The sequence below is a fragment of the Strongyloides ratti genome (assembly GCF_001040885.1).
Source record: "Strongyloides ratti genome assembly S_ratti_ED321, chromosome : X".
NCBI lineage: Eukaryota > Metazoa > Nematoda > Chromadorea > Rhabditida > Strongyloididae > Strongyloides > Strongyloides ratti.
The window spans coordinates 4,024,387-4,042,139 of NC_037309.1; the positions used below are offsets into that span (position 1 = coordinate 4,024,387).

The 17,753-nt window shown below is 20.8% G+C and overlaps 6 protein-coding genes across 6 annotated transcripts; all 6 read left to right on the forward strand.

Moving 5' to 3' along the window:
- Positions 1 to 1,258: 1,258 nt before the first annotated feature.
- On the forward strand, positions 1,259 to 2,771 carry SRAE_X000086500 (G protein-coupled receptor, rhodopsin-like family and GPCR, rhodopsin-like, 7TM domain-containing protein; the record flags this gene model as incomplete). The annotated part of the gene is made up of 3 exons (XM_024645261.1): positions 1,259 to 1,741; positions 1,789 to 2,262; positions 2,304 to 2,771. The coding sequence occupies 3 exons, from the start codon at positions 1,259 to 1,261 to the stop codon at positions 2,769 to 2,771; spliced, it is 1,425 nt and encodes a 474-aa protein (XP_024510737.1).
- A 451-nt stretch (positions 2,772 to 3,222) lies between these two features.
- Positions 3,223 to 5,261, forward strand: SRAE_X000086600 (Bestrophin/UPF0187 family-containing protein; the record flags this gene model as incomplete). The annotated part of the gene is made up of 2 exons (XM_024645262.1): positions 3,223 to 3,703; positions 3,775 to 5,261. The coding sequence occupies 2 exons, from the start codon at positions 3,223 to 3,225 to the stop codon at positions 5,259 to 5,261; spliced, it is 1,968 nt and encodes a 655-aa protein (XP_024510738.1).
- A 1,687-nt stretch (positions 5,262 to 6,948) lies between these two features.
- SRAE_X000086700 (Potassium channel subfamily K member 18) lies at positions 6,949 to 8,962 on the forward strand (the record flags this gene model as incomplete). The annotated part of the gene is made up of 3 exons (XM_024645264.1): positions 6,949 to 6,969; positions 7,010 to 7,640; positions 7,686 to 8,962. 3 exons carry the CDS (start codon positions 6,949 to 6,951, stop codon positions 8,960 to 8,962), a joined length of 1,929 nt encoding a protein of 642 aa, XP_024510739.1.
- Positions 8,963 to 9,891: 929 nt separating this feature from the next.
- On the forward strand, positions 9,892 to 12,887 carry SRAE_X000086800 (Alpha-aminoadipic semialdehyde synthase, mitochondrial; the record flags this gene model as incomplete). Its single annotated transcript, XM_024645265.1, has 4 exons — positions 9,892 to 10,305; positions 10,366 to 11,256; positions 11,308 to 11,438; positions 11,489 to 12,887. The coding sequence occupies 4 exons, from the start codon at positions 9,892 to 9,894 to the stop codon at positions 12,885 to 12,887; spliced, it is 2,835 nt and encodes a 944-aa protein (XP_024510740.1).
- A 270-nt stretch (positions 12,888 to 13,157) lies between these two features.
- SRAE_X000086900 (Hypothetical protein) lies at positions 13,158 to 13,793 on the forward strand (the record flags this gene model as incomplete). The annotated part of the gene is made up of 1 exon (XM_024645266.1): positions 13,158 to 13,793. One exon carries the CDS (start codon positions 13,158 to 13,160, stop codon positions 13,791 to 13,793), a length of 636 nt encoding a protein of 211 aa, XP_024510741.1.
- Positions 13,794 to 14,410: 617 nt separating this feature from the next.
- On the forward strand, positions 14,411 to 15,013 carry SRAE_X000087000 (Hypothetical protein; the record flags this gene model as incomplete). The annotated part of the gene is made up of 1 exon (XM_024645267.1): positions 14,411 to 15,013. One exon carries the CDS (start codon positions 14,411 to 14,413, stop codon positions 15,011 to 15,013), a length of 603 nt encoding a protein of 200 aa, XP_024510742.1.
- Positions 15,014 to 17,753: the final 2,740 nt, after the last annotated feature.

Here is a 17,753-nt window from a genome sequence, read left to right on the forward strand (position 1 = left end):
ATGATAGTAATAATACGTTGCATATATTTTCTCTAATTACTTTGCATTTTGCTAATGATAAGTTGTATTTTTTTAATAGTTGATAATGAATGGAAATTATTTATATGTATATAATAATATTATTACTTTATTGTAGCACGATTTATCAAATAAATTTACTTTGTACTAAATCAACTTCTAAGCTTTTTTTATATCAGTAAAAAATGATAACAATGTAAAAAATAAAAACTGTAAAATAAAAGTAAATTAGCTTATGAAATAAATTATTTAGAAACATACAATATTTTTTTCAATGTCATAAAAATTAAAATTAAATCAAGAATCAAAGGTATTTCATATTTAACTACTTTTTTTTCAAAGTGTAGTTAATCTAAAAATACATTTATATTTTGATTAAGATAAAAGTAAAACAAAGTTCTACAAATTTTTTTTTCATAACGAAATAACTTATTTCAACAACAATATTTGATTTTGTAATAGTTCGTTTTCTTTCTTCTTATTTTCTTTATTATTTTCTTGATTTTATTTTTCCTTTAAATATTTAAGATAACGAACTTTTGGTATTTGGATAACATGTACAATATTGCAAAAAAAAATTATGCCATTTATTTTTTAAAATCTAAATTATTAGTTATTAATATTTAAAATCATTCTTAACCAAAGATTATTTTTACATTAATTTTTGAAATGCGTTAAAGATATTAATTAGATTTTTTTAAGAAAACTCTTTGATTTATTACAATTTTAAATATTATTATTTTTTTTAAATATATATTATTATTGTTTTAAATATATATTATTCTTTATGATTACTTATAAAATTAAAGAAGTAATTAAATATTTTATTATAGAATATGGAAATAATATGATATAATAAAAAGTAATAGTTTTTAATAAAACATTTTGTTAATTATTAATAAATAGCTTTAGAAGTATTATATATCATTTTTTTGCAAAAGTTTAAATGTTATTATTTATTTATTTTTTAATATTATTAAAACTGATGTATTAAAAGTAAATGATTTGAAAATAATTACAATGTATAATATATCAATTAATAATTTATTAATATTTAAAATATGTCTTATTAATTAAAAAAAATATTAGGTGGAGTTGATTTATATTATTTTTGTATATATATATATATTAATTTTAAAAGAATATATTAATATAGTATTTAAAATAATTTCTAAAAGTTTTTTCTTAAATAATGCATTAATAGTATTTGTTTATAGAGATTTCATATAAATTAAAAAAGATGGATTATGAAAATGAAAATTTGAATTTTTTAAATTTAAAACTTAATCAAAAAGAAAATTCTATAAATATTTCTTATACTGAAGGAAAAGTTATTGCTAATGGAATTTTAATTGCTGATCTTGAATTTCAATATTCTATATACACATGGTATGTTCCTATTTTGTTTGTCATTTTAGGAATTGCATGTATTGGAAATATTTTTATAATATCAAGTTATACTTTTATAAAAAAACCATTATCTATATATTTGAAACTTTGTATCTCTTTGGCTATATCTGATTTGTGGGCTGCTATTTTAATTGCAATTGGTTTATATGTTAATAGTTACCTTCCAAGTGTAAAAGGACAATCTTTATCATCTTTATGCTTTAATTTGATATTAGAAATTTTTAGAATTTCTGGAATGTTTACTTCTGTTCTTCATCTTTTAGCATTAGCATTTGGACAATTTCTTGTAACTCTTCGACCAATTCAATTTCATGTATGTTTAATTTAAAAAATATTTTAAAAAAAATTTATTATTTTTAGTGTTATGCAACTTCAAGAAGAATTAACATAACAATTGGCATTATGTATATTTTTCCTCTTTTTATTGTAGCATTTATTTTTTATATTTTTACAAATAATGATCCATCTAGACGATGTTTTCATAACTCATATTCACAATTCCCATTAAGGATTTCTATTTTTTGTCTTTTTAGTATTCCATTAATAATTACCTTTGCTCTTTATGGTGTTATTTTGTATTTGTTATTAAATAAACGTGAACGTGATTTACAACGTCATGGAGGATCAATAGCAAATCGAAATAGGGAAAATAAAATAAAAAGCAAACTTAATATTGTTAAAACAACTATGATTATCCTTACAACATTTACATTCTCATGGGGTATTTGTGTATTGTATTTTTTTTTAGTCTGTAAAAAAGGTTGTCCTATTATATATTTGGTTTCAATAGATTTTTATACAGCTTTTGTTTGCAACACTTTTGTTAATACAATGGTAAGTTATTCAATATTATTTAAATTTTTATCTTTTTATAGGTCGTTTTGAAACTAGCTTTAAATCCTTTAATATATGCTTTTCGTATTGAAAAAATTAGAAATGGTATTAAAGAAATTTTCAATAGAATTGTACGAAAATTTTTTTTAAATATTGGAATATATTTTTGTCCATATACCTTTACAAATATATCATTAAAAAATATTAAATGTTTTGATAAAAGAAAAACTAAAGTAATAAATATAAATAGTAATGAAAAATATAAAAAAAATAATAAAGTATTAGATAATCAATCAAATAAAATAAATACTATAAAAATTGGTAATAAAAATTTTGGAAATTCTTTAACAAAATTAAGTAAGAAAACTAAATACTTAATGAAACAAAAAAAGAATAATAATTCAAATGAAGTTATAATTCATACAGATATGAATGATTTTTATGCTATTTACACTGTTTCTAAAAATACTAAAATGCCAATGATACAAAACTTAATGATTGATAATTAAATTCAAAATATATATTATAATAAAAATTAAATATTATAAAAAAAATTTAAATTTTTATTCAAATATTTTTTAGAAATATAATATAATATCCAATTTCATTTTATTTTGATCTCTTCAATTGATAACAATAAAGAATTTTTAAAAATATAAAAAATTTATTAAAATCATAGCTTAAGCAACTTATATAAATATATATATATAGAAAATTCAATAACCAATTTTAAAAGAAGTTATCCTTTGTTGATAATATTATGCTTCACAGATCACTAACTTCATTTTTCATAATAAAAATATATGAATAGGAAAATAATTTTAAATGTATCATTTTCAATATAAATATATTTATATATATATATATATATATATATTTTGTACTTTGCTAATGTTTCATATATAAATTATTATTTTATATAATTTTTATTTTTATTATTATTACTATAAAATATTAAAAATGACAGTATCATATATGCATAATATTGGCAATGCCGGTTTTCGTAATATTTTAAAAGTTTTATTAAGATGGAGAGGTAGTGTATGGAAAGCAGTTATAGTTGAACTTATTATATGGTCAATTATTTATACAATATTAAGTGTTATTTATAGAGTTGTTTTAAATTCTGAACAAAAAAGAGTTTTTGAATCAGTTACATTATTATGTCGAGAGTATGGTGATTTTATACCATTAACATTTATGTTAGGTAGTTTTGTAACAACAATTATAACAAGATGGACAAAAATATTTAATACAATACCATGGTCAGATGATTTTAGTTTATATATTGCTGCATATCTTGAAGGAACTGATGAAAGAGCTATTTTAATGAGAAGATGTATAGTTAGACATATTATTGCTTTACAAGTTATGGTATTTAGACTTGTAAGTCCTAGAATAAAAAAAAGATTTCCAACATTTGATGAATTTATTGGAGCAGGTAAGAATAAAAAAAAATAGAATTTTGTTTTTTTTTTATTATTTTATATTTTTATGTAATATTGTTTTTAGGATTATTAACAAGTGAAGAACGTGAACAAATGAAAAATGATATGTGTTTTCATTTACCTGTTAGATGGGCATTTCAAATTGTTATGAAAGCAAGAAAAGAAGGTAAAATAAAAAGTGATCAAGCTATTCAAGATATCTATAGAGTTTTAAATGATTTTCGGGCAAAATGTATAGGTATTTTTCTTGTTGATTTTATACCAATACCATTAAGTTATACACAAGTTGTCTTATTAACTGTTAGAATTTATTTTATTATTGCAATTATTGGAAGACAATTTCATACAAATGAATCTGATCGTAGTCCAACCTCAATTGATTTATATGTACCATTTTTAACAATGTTTCAATTTATTTTTTATGTAGGATGGGCTAAAGTTGCTGAAGCATTATTAAATCCTTTTGGAAGTGATGATGATGATTTTGAAGTAAATTGGATATGGGAAAGAAATTTAAAAGTTGGATTAAGTACTGTTGAATCAAATATTGGTTATAGACCACCATTATGTAGAGATAACCTTTTTAAGGGTGATGATTTTGATTTGGGTGAATTATTAGCAACACATGGTGATAAATATGGTGGATCTGAACCATTAGTTGGTTCGGCTGTTTTAGATGCAATAGGTGGTGAACAAAGAATAAATGTTCTTTCAAGAAGAAGATCCCTATTTCCAGATAGTTATTATGATACAGAATCAGATAGAGCAAGTATTTTACCAAATACTAAACAAACAATACGTCAAAGACTAGCAAGTATTGTAAGTAATATAACATCAGGATCAGCTAAGGGCACATCTATCATAAATATTAAAGAAAAAGGACAAAAATTTAAATCTGATGCATTAGAAATTGTAAAAGATGATTCAAATTTAACAGCATCATATATTAAAATGGACAATGATTACAAGGGTAAATGTATTATTAATCCTGGTTATCTACAAACATCAAATAATCGCTTATCACCAAGAAGTATGGATATGAAAATGATGTATGATGAAAAAATAGAAGAAGGAAATGAAGATGAATGTTATAGTGCTGATAATGATTCTGATATGACGGGTATTGTTAAAATTGAAGATGCTGTTGCTAGAAAAATATCAAAAAATAATGACATTATAATTGATTTATCATTAAATATTGATAATGATAGTTTAGTTATGTCTAAAGATTCATTGTCCCAACAAAATTCAAATTATACTCCATCAATTGATTCAAGTATATCAAATTTACCAAATAATTCATTAGTAATTAGTCAACGTTGCAACAAAATAACAAAAAAACCATATATTGTATTAAGTTTACCAAAATCAATTAAAAATAACAAAAAAAGACTTAAAAGTATAAAAAAAATGAAAAATAATAGAGAAAGTTCAACATCATTAGAAAGTAAAGAGGAATTTAATAATAAATCAAAAAATATTAATAATATACATATTGGTAGTAGTAGTGTAGATGATGAATATGATAATATAGATCATATTAAATTTTAAAATAGCAAATATCATTATAAAATTTTTTTTCAAATTTTTTTATTTTCACAAAAATTAATTTTGATAATATATGCTTTTTTTTTATATAAAATATTAAATTTTATATTTATATATATTAATATTCTATTTCATTTTTTCGAATGACTGAATTGTATTAAAGCATATTTTATTAATTCTTATTTCTTACCCTTTTTGTAATGTCAATTATTGATGTATTAAAAAGTTAAATGGCATTTTTACTTTTATTATAATAAAAAAAATAATAATACTCAATTTTATTGTTAAAATAAATAATTTTTATATATTAAATTAAAAATTATATAATAATTCATATATATATAATTTATGTATAATGTGGCAGATGGTTAAAGTATTAAAAAGTAATGCTTTTCATAAAATAACAAATAAGACATTTTTTTACCCACCCAAAAATATTAATAAATAAAAGTATTAGAATATATTATAAAAAAAAATTTATTTATAATAAAAATTATATAATTATAAGAATATTTTGTTAAAATTAATTTTTACTTATTTTAAAATTAGTACATATATTATATTTGGATAAGAAATATAAAATATTATACAATTGTTTTATTTATTAACTTATAAACTATTATTTTAATTAATTTTTATCTTTTATCAATAACTTTAACATTTATAGATATACTTTAAAAATCAAAGCTTAATTTATTATTAAAATCTTTTTAAATTTTTATTAAATGTATATTTTTGGTATATATTTTTATAACTTTTTATGATAATAAATAAATATATAATTTTATTGGTAGTATTACTTTTTTATCAATGTCCTTTTATTATAAGTCAAAGATTGAGAATGTCGTATATTTATAGTGAATTAAAAATATTATAGTATTTATATATAAATAAATATAAAAGTATTAGACTTGAATTTATAATAATTATTCAATCTCTAATAAACTATATATATATTGTCTTTTTTAAATAAGATAAAATATATATTTTAAAATGTTATAATTTTTTTTTATAATAATTTTTAAACTATTTTCTTTCTGTCTACTTTATATTTGGTATATTTTAAAATATAACTAAAAGTTAAATGAGTTTATAGTTTAAAGGACAAAACTCTTTAATAATAAATTTTTAAGATTTTTCTTTAAAATTATAAAATAATTATTTTGTTACTAGACATAAAAATAGTATACATATTGTTTAATATATTTTTTTTTATCAACTCATTTATTTTAATTACTGTTTTTAAAGTATTTATAAATATTTTCAAACAAATATATATATAATTTTTTTATTTTATTAAATACTATTTAAACTATATTATTCTTTGATTGTTTTATAAAAATTGTTATTATGTTTAATGTTTAATGATTAAAATTATGCATCTTAACAGTTACATATTTAAGTCAAAAGCTTTTTCGAATAGTTTTAATATCCTTTATTTTTGATTAATTACAATTTAAAATGTATAATTGATAATAAAATAATAAATTAAGTTAAGAATACTTCTTTTCTCATGTAATATATATAATTACTAATTTTTAGATAATTTATTATTTAAAAAAATTATTTTCAATATATTTTGATTTTTTATCTTTTGATAAATTTTAGATATTTTGACAAATTATTACTATGTATAAATTTTTAGGTTTTAACTTTTTTTAATCTAAAATAAAAAAAATCTTCCATAAAAATGTTTAATTGGATTAAAAAGGTAAGATATTATTATATTAAAATTCATTTAAATATTATAGTATTCACATATTTTTATTCACTTGTCTATGATAAGTGGTGTTACATTATATGTTATATTTGGTGCTTATATAATGCAAAATTTAGAAAATAAGAATGCTATTGAGATGAATAAACAATTAAGAAATAAAAGAAATATTAAAATTAGAGAAAATTCAATGAATATTATTGAAAAAAAAGTTAACAATTTTGATATAAATTACTATAAAAATGTTTCTGGACATGAATTAGCTAAATTAGATCAAAGTTTACATAATTGTGTAATTAAAGCTATGGAATCATTGTATAATTTTAGTAGATGTCATGAAAAAATTATCAATGTTGCTGCTATAACATTATTTGATTATTGTTATAAAAATGCTAATTTAAAAATTCAAAATATTATTAATATAGTTGATAAGTATGGTAAACCTATGTATAATGAATTACATGGTGATAATAATAAAGATATTAAAAATATTCATGAACAACCTGCATCTGTATTTTTTAAAAAACAACTTAGGCATGGACAATTTAAAAGTAATAAAATATCTAATAATAATAATAACAATGAAATTAATGATAAAATATCAATTATGGATTGGTCATTTGGAAGTTCTATTATTTTTGCATTTTCAGTAATAACAACTATAGGTATATAAATTTTATTTTTTAATAAAATTATATTATATATTTTAGGATATGGTCATGTAGCACCAATGACAACAAGTGGAAGAATATTTACAATTATTTATGGTTTAATTGGAGTACCTTTTACTTTATTGACAATTGCTAATGTTGGTCTATTTTTATCATATACATTTAAAAAAACTGCTATTAAAATAGTATCATGGAAAAAACATCATTATAATGGTTTTAGAAATAAAATGAAAGTAAAACAAAAAATTAAAAAATTTAGAAACATGAAAATGAATAATAATTATTGTTGTTTAAGAAAGAATATAAATGAGATAACAGATCAAAAAGTACAATCAGTTGTTTGGTATTCTAATGACAAAAATAATGACATAAAATGTAATAATTCTGATGTAACATTTTATGACAATAATGATAAAGATAATGAGATAGATGAAAGTAAATATGCAGGAACAATACAATTTATAATGACATTATTACTTGGTATATCAACATTTTTTTACATATTATTTGGGGCATATGTAGTACATTTATATGAAATTGAAATGGATTTTTTTCAAGCATTTTATTTTAATTTCATTACTCTTACAACAATTGGTTTAGGTGATTTTGTTCCGCAAAGTTATAATTATTTAATTATAACAATTGTTTATGTTTTTTTTGGAATGGCATTAGTTACAGTAACATTAAATCTTTTATCTGATATTCTTAAAAAACTTCATAATTTTGGTCGCAAAATTGAAAATGTTAGTGAAGTTGTTGTTTGGTTTGGTGGTAGTAGAATGAAAATGTCTAAATTAATGAAATATCTTATTGATACACTTAATTTACCTGAAGAAACACTAGAAACAATTAATATTGATACCTTTATTGATAATGCTATTCAGAAAGAAGAAGGAAAAATAGAATCATTAAGACCAAAACCATTTACTTTAAGTGATGTTGCAGATAGATATAATAGAGATATTGAAGCAGAAACATTTTTTATGGATGCTACAGAAAGATCAGGATATCTTAATTCAAATAATATTTTAATAAGAAAATTATCAAAAAATTTTCTTGAAAAAATGGATCATAAAATTAAACCAATACCATCATTAAGTGACAAAAATTCATCACAAAATGATTTATTTAATGATTTAAAGATAAATTTAGATTCACTTGATACATATAAAAGATGGTCTTCTTCAGATGGAATAACAAGAAAATCAAGTAGTGAAATTTTTTATCTTCCAACATTTGAAACATGTTCTCGTAGTATTGACAATTCATCTTTTGAAGATATTATATTAAATGAAAATGATAATATTATATATTAAATAAATAAAATGAATATTAATGATCTCTTTTTGATATATATATAAAAACATTTTTTAAAACCATATATTAATTAATACTAACGATAAAGAAAATTAAATTCATCGTAAAAAAAAGATAAATTTTGCAAAATGTAACATTTTTCTTTTGTAATAATTAATTGTATATGATCATACTAAAATACGAATAAAGTATTATTTTTCAAAGAAAATTGAATTTAATCATTAGCAAGTTTTTTTTATTTATTTTTTGCTATCATTGATAAAATATATAAATTATTTTTAATCATTTATAATAGACATGATACATATCTTTTTTTTAAATTATTTTATTTATATAAATAACTAGTGCTAAAATAAAATTATAATTATATTTTATAAAGTGTAAAAGAAAAATTTAAAGATAAGAAAGAAAAAAAACAAACTAAATTTTGGAAATAATATATGTTTACTAATGATTTATATAATGTGATATAAATTTACCATTAAATAAATTAGTGTATGATTATTTGACAACGATTAATTAAACATTTATCTATTTTTGTTACAAAATAGTTAACATATCAAAACGTGATTGGGTGCTATATCTTAATATATAAATATACTATAAAACTCAATGATATCTTGTCGCTATCAAAGATGACCTTGAATCTTGTATATAATGAATGTAAAATTATAAATAAATTTCAGCTATTACCTTCCCGAGATCATTCTATTGTCAATTATAAATTTATAATTAATTGAAACTAAAATTATATAATAACTTTTATTATAACTTATTAAAAGGCAGGGTTTCAAGAATAAGAAAGAGAAAAAAAGTAAACATTATATTAGTAATAATATTATATAGATATATCACTATTATTTATTATTATTCTATGGTAATCATTATAACTAATTAAATATCTAATTAAATATTATTTTTTTTATAGATGATTTCAAAAATATTTTCAAAACGATGGCAAAGTGGTTTAAAACAACTACGTTATTTTTCATCTGATAAGGTTACATTTTATGGTAAAGGTCAACCATGTTTAGGAATCCGTAGAGAAACAATAAATGCATGGGAACGTAGAGCTCCATTAGATCCACATCATGTTAATAAATTAACTAAATCAGGAATAAAAGTACTTATTCAACCATCTAATAGAAGAGCATTTCCAATACAAGATTATCAATCTGCTGGAGCTATTGTTAAAGAAGATTTAGCAGAAGCTCATTTAATTGTTTCTGTTAAACAAGTTCCTATAGATCAATTAATTCCTAATAAAACATATGCATTCTTTTCTCATACAATAAAGGCACAACCTGATAACATGCAAATGCTTGATACTATCCTTCAAAGGGTAAATTGATTGATTTTTTTTTTACCAAATAATATAATTAACTTTAATGATTAATTTTAGAAGATTAGATTAATTGACTATGAAAAAATTGTTGATGAAACTGGTAAACGTGTTGTAATGTTTGGAAAATGGGCTGGATATGCTGGTTTCATTGATATTCTTCATGGACTTGGATTAAGACTTTTAGCATTAGGACATCATACACCATTTCTTCATATTGGTTTAGCACATAATTATAATAGTTCACATATGGCTATAAATGCTGTAAGAGATTGTGGTTATGAAATTGCATTAAATAGATTACCACACTCATTAGGACCATTAACTTTTGTTTTTACTGGTTCAGGAAATGTTTCACAAGGTGCACAAGATTTATTCAAACATCTTCCACATGAATTTGTTGATGTTAAAACACTTCCAGAGGTTGCAAAAAAAGGACAAAGAAATAAAGTTTATGGTTGTGTTATTGGTAGATCAGAACATATGATGAGAAAAGATGGAAGACCATTTGATGAAGCTGATTATATTAAAAATCCTCGTCAATATATTTCTAAATTTTCTACAGAAATTGCACCATATGCAAATGTTATAATTAATGGTGTATATTGGGATGTTGATACTCCACGTCTTATTACAATACCAGATGCAAAAAATTTATTATCACCTAGAAAAACTAATGTTGATGTTCCAGGATGTCCAACATTACCACATAAACTTACTGCAATTTGTGATATCTCAGCTGATCCAGGTGGTTCAATTGAATTCATGCAAGAATGTACAACAATTGATAAACCATTTGTTATGTATGATGCTGATTTTAATAAAACAGCAAATACTTTTGATTCACCATCAGGTTGCCTTGTATGTAGTATTGATAATATGCCAGCCCAAATGCCTATTGAAGCAACATCAATGTTTGGTGATTTATTAACACCATATATTATGGAAATGGTATAATATATTAAAAAATTATATATATAATATTTATTTTATTTATTTTAGATCAACTGTACAACTGACATTCCTTTCGATCAATTAAATGTGTCAAATACAATTAAAAACGCTATAATAACTGATAATGGAAATTATACACCAGATTATGAATATATTAAATATCTTAGAGAAGAAAAAACGTAATATTATAATAACAAAAATATTTTAATATTTTATTTTTATTTTTTAGAAGACTTGCTCGTAGACGTCCAATTACAGCAATGAATGGAAAAAAAATTCTTCTTCTTGGTGCTGGAATGGTTTCTGATCCATTTGCTGCATATTTTGCTAAACAAGATGATATAAATGTTACTGTAGGTACACAATCACAAAATGATGGTGATAGATTAAGTAAATATGGATCTAATATTGAATCAATAGTTATTGATGCTACAAAAGAAGAAGATACATTATCTAAATTAATTGGAGAACATGATTTAGTTGTATCACTTCTTCCATATACTTTTCATGCAGATATAGCTAAAAATTGTATAAAAAATAAAACAAATCTTGTAACAAGTAGTTATATAAGTCCTGAAATGCAAGCACTTGAAGATGATGCTATTAATGCTGGAATAACAATAATGATGGAATCAGGTTTAGATCCTGGTATTGATCATATGTTAGCTATGGAATGTATTGATCAAGTTCATGAACATGGTGGTAAAATTAAATCATTTGTCTCATTTTGTGGTGGTTTACCAGCTCCACAATTTTCTGATAATGCTTTAAGATACAAATTTAGTTGGAGTCCAAGAGGTGTTCTTATGGCTTTAATGAATCCAGCACGTTATTTATATAATGGTGATATAATTGATCTTGAAGCAGATGGTGGAGTACTTAATCAATTATATCCAATTGATTTTATGCCTGGTTTTAATCTTATTGGATATGCTAATAGAGATTCCACAAAATATGTTTCTATTTATGGTATTCAAAATGAATGTTATACAATGCTTCGTGGAACATTAAGATATAAAGGTTTTGAAGATACAATAAAAGCTCTTAAAATACTTGGATTACTTGATACATCTGATAAAGACTTTTTAGATCCAAATAATGGTCCAGATGTTACATGGAAACAAGTAATGGCTATTTTACTAAATCAACAACCAGATATTTTCCCTGATTCAGTAAAAAATATAGCAAAAGATTTATTAAAAAATGAATCATATGATATATCATTATTAGAACAACTTGGACTATTTTCTGATAATATTATTGCAGAAAAAATGAGAAATCCATTAGATACATTAGTAGGACATCTTTCAAAAGTTTTATCATTCAAAAAGAATGAACAGGATCTTGTTATACTTAATCATGATATTGGTGCTGAAATGCCAAATGGAAAATATGCTAAACATAGAATTTCTTTAACAGCTTATGGTGAAACAAATGGACATTCTGCCATGGCTAAAACTGTTGGTTATACAACAGCTATCGTTTCTCATATGGTTATTAATGGAGAAATTCAGAAGAAAGGTCTTGTGAGACCTGTTACAAAAGATATTTACAGACCAGCATTGAAACGTTTGGAAGATTTAAATATTAAAGCAACATCCCAAATCATTTATCAACGTCGTTTATAAGAAAAATAATATAATATATAAAAAAAGTCAATACAATTTATAAAAATTTGTCAGTAAACATTTCATTCATGATAACATTTAATATTTCATTACTTTTTCTTTAAATTTTTAAATAATTAAATAAATTGTTTTCCTATTAATCATAATACATTAATAAGAAATAAATATATGAATGAATATTAGTTACTCACCATATTATAAGATTATAAAAGATGGAGAAAAATATTATTTTTATCATAAATTTTACTTTTTAAAAGTAGTTGCTTAAAAATGAAAAATATTATTTTATCAATTATTCTTTTTGTATTAATTGTTGCTTTAACAACTGCCAATGATACAAAAGATAATAAATCTAATGTTGGACAACAAACAAATGAAATAACAGAAAAACCAAAAAATGAAAATCAACAATTAAAACGTTTGAGAAGACAAAATGATGGAGATAATTTTATTGATAACCAAGGATTTCATATGCCAGGATATGGAAATAATGAAGATAATCAACCATGGACTGGACAACATTGGGATAATAATCCATGGAGTGGTCATTATTTTCCAACATCACCATCAAACATAGATCAAATGTGGCAAGCTCCACAAAACTTTGGAAGACATATTCCAAGACATTTTAATCCATGGTATTCACATCACCATCATCATGGAAGACCATCATATCCATCATATAATATGGCAGATAAATATGCTTATGACTACTTCAAAAGAAACGGATTTACAATAAAATCTGTTTTAACATTTTGTACTAATTATCATATTTCCTCAATTATCAATTACAGTAGATCATTAAAAAATTTCTGTTCTAAAATAAAAGAAAATTATGGTAATGACTCTATCCCAACATATCCAAAAACTCCAGAAACTTCAGGAACTGAAGAAATTTCACAATAAATATATAAAATAACTTTGAACTATTTTTAACATTTAAAAAATAAAGTTTAGAAATAATTGAACTTTTTGTTTTTATATTTCTTTCTTTACTCATTAAATTTTCTAACATGTTTTTTTGATATTAAAAATAAAAATTAAAAAATAATTCAAATAAAAAATATAAGTGAAAAAGAATGCAACAAGTTTTTGAATACAATAAAAAATTTTTAAAAAATTATTAATCAATAAAAATTTTAAAAAATTTATAATTGAATAATTTTTTATATAAAAACAATCATTTAAAAATTATTTAATAATAAATTTTGAATATGAATTATCTTTTTTTTCAACATATCCAAAAATAATAAATTTTTTTATGACATTAAAATTAATTAAAGTTCATGATGGTAAACTTTTTCACTAGACATTTTCATTTTTTCAAATGAAAATTTTTTTTTTTATAAATATTTAAAATTTTTAAATATCATCTATGCAAAAATACCTGATTTTTTTTAAAAAATACAAAATACAACATTTTAATGATATTGAAAAAAAGGTTAAAATTTGGATTTATAAGAAGGCCCATTGTCAATTTTTCACCAAACAAAATTTGCTTAATTATTCTAAATAATTTTAAAATGAAATTTGTTATTTTTTCTCTTCTTTTTCTTGTTGCGGTGATTGTAGCTCATAAAGGATTTCACAATCATTTCTATCCCCAATGGGGATATTATCCACAACCATATCATAGTGGATATTACTTCCCCTCAATAAATTATCCTTTACATACATTATGGAATCCAGGTTTTTCATTCCCACCATATGAATATGGATGGTTTAATCCATGGGGACATCATCATCGCCATCACAATTTCCATCACAATTATTTCCCACATCATCACTTTGGTCATGGATATAATTTTGCTGATAGATATGCATATCACTTCTTTAAAAGACATGGATTTAATGTTAAAGCTGCTCTTTACTTCTGTAACAGTCATTTCACTAGACCAATTGTCTGGCACAGTGCTTATTTATTTAACTACTGTACATTTATTAACCAAAATTATGGCCGTTGGAACAAATATGTACCAAATTATCCAAATGTTCCTGAAGGTAATTCTATTGAAGGTCAAGATAACTACCAAGGATATAGTGAATCTAATTCCATTGAAACAAATTCTGTTGAACCAGTCGCTTCTGAATCAACAGGATACAATAACAACGTACAATCCTATTAAATTTGATAACCATGTTATGGAAAACAATTTAAACAGTGTTATATTCTTTTTAAAAATTTTTATTTGATATTCTTTAAAATAAAAGAGTATATTTATTTTTTCTTGATTTATTATAATAATAAAAAAATTCATTTTATTTTATTACATGTTTTAAAAGCGATAACAAATATATTTCAGAAATTGTTGATTGACTAGATTATATGTTTATAAAATATTATCATATTATTTTTAGAAAACTTTAAGCTATATTAATAGATTGACTATACTTTATGCTTTATAAAAAAATTTCTTCAGTTGATCAATTAAATTTTCATTGAACATAATTAATTAATTTGTTTAAAACTAAATTTCAATTAATAATACTTCATATTTTATAGCTCCAGGGAAAATTAAGATTCTTTGAAGCCGTCGCCTCGTTGGCGCAGTCGGCAGCGCGTCAGTCTCATAATCTGAAGGTCGTGAGTTCGAGCCTCACACGGGGCATTTCTTTTTGATTTTTTAAAAAAAAATTAATATCATAAATATATAAATTTATATATCAAATAAATATTTTAGTATTATAACGTATTATCTTTGATTCTCGTAAGCTTTTTGTTATTATAACTTCTAAATACCTGTATAGTAGTTTAATTTTGCATGTATTTTATTTATTCTTATGAAAATATATCATTTAAAAATTTCATAAATAATATAAATATAAAATTACATTTAATAATATATACTTAATAATATTTAATTCAACTAATTTATATTTTTAATGTTTCATTAAGACAAAAAAAAATAGAAAGGCAAATATTTTAGTATTTCTTGTTACGTATAATACTAAATAATACATTTTTATCACATTAAAGGATTGTTTAAAAAAATTAAAAGTAATAATACATATTATTAAATAAATTTATTTTAAAAGTATAGAAAAAAAAAAACAATTTTAACATTATAGATTAATATGCTTCTTAATAAATATATATTTGATAAATAAACTAATAAAAATGTTCTTAAGAATTTAAATAAAGAAATAGAAAAGAAGATTAGAAAGAATAAGACTATTAATACTTGTATAGATGAATAATTTAACATCCTTTCGAATGGTATATTTTATTCAAAATGCACTTATTGTAGTGTTAATATCATGGTTATAGCTCCGTTTGTTGTCATCTATTAATTTGTTTTTTTTTCCAATAAAAATTATCAAAAACAATAAATTTTTAATAAATTATAAGATGATTGATCAAATAAGAATGAAAACAATTTTGTAATAATAACTAAAATATTACGTTTTTTTATAATATAATAAATAAATTAATATATGATAAAAAGGAAGAAATTTATTTAGGTATATAATACTAAATATATACATAAAATTCAAAGTACACGCATTTATCAAAACTACATTAATCTTAAAAGATTAGTACGATAGTTTAAAAAATAAATCTTTAATAAACTAAAAAACATTATTTTCTTTTTGTCAACATTAAAAAAGAAAAAAAAGTTTTATAATCCAGGAAAAATCTTTTAAGTATCCATAGATGGAGTATATTTTTATCAATAAACAAGAAGAAGATATATTTTTTTTCAATAAAATTAAAGTTCATTAACTTAATATATTTTATAAATATATATATATTATTTTTTTATATATATATATTAAAACATAATATAAGAAACAAAAAATTTCCATAACTTTTAATAAGGAAACTTATTAAATTTTTTCTTTTTCTTAATATAAATATTAATAAAACTTTATAATATTTTATTTAAATACTTTTATTTTAATTGAAAATTTGATAAAAAATTTATTAAGAAAAGTGTATGGCCTTCTTAATAAATATTTTGTTTGTTTTACTATTATTATTATTTTTACTATTTTTAGAATGTTTGTATAGTTTTTTTTTATTAATTAATAAACTTATTATAATAATCATTTAATTTACATTCAAAATACAAAGAAGAATTTTTGTTTAAGGTAACTCTTATTATTTTATCTTTCCTTATTATCGTAATAGTTTTTTACTTTTACATAAATTAGTCATTTAATTATAAATACTAGTTAAAATGTAAAAAAAAAGTTATTTTAATTTACTATAATTAGTAATAATTTAAGTTAATAAAACCTTTTTACTTATATTATTACATTTTTTTAAAGTTTGATTTTACGTATATGATACTCTAATTTTAATGAATCTTGTTATAAATAAAATAAAATATTTTAATATTATTTAATAAAATAAAAAAAAAGTGCTATTTAAGGTTAGTTATGACAAGAAATGCTTAAAATCTAATTACATTTGGTCTTTTGGAAAATTAAAACTACTTTATCTTATAATAAATGCAAAACAGTTTAAAAACCAAACTTATAAAAAAAAAGTTAAATCCTTATTTTTTTATTTTCACCATTATTTACAAAAAGAAAATTATAGAAATTTTTTTATAAAATAAGAAAATCAAATGAAATATTGAAATTACCAAATAAAATTATATAAATATATTATTTAAACAAAATACATTACTACTTTTTCTTTGATTGGTAAGATAATACATTATTTATTTTAAAAAAATATATTGATAAATTAAAATCTTTAAAAGATTTTAAATTTTTATATTAAAATTACAATTTTATACATATTTTTTTTTATTTATTTACAAATTATTTTTTCTTGTTTTGATATAAAAAATAAGGAATTAGTATATTTTTTTTTACGTTCAAGTAATATTAATGATTGTAAACAATTTTTCTACA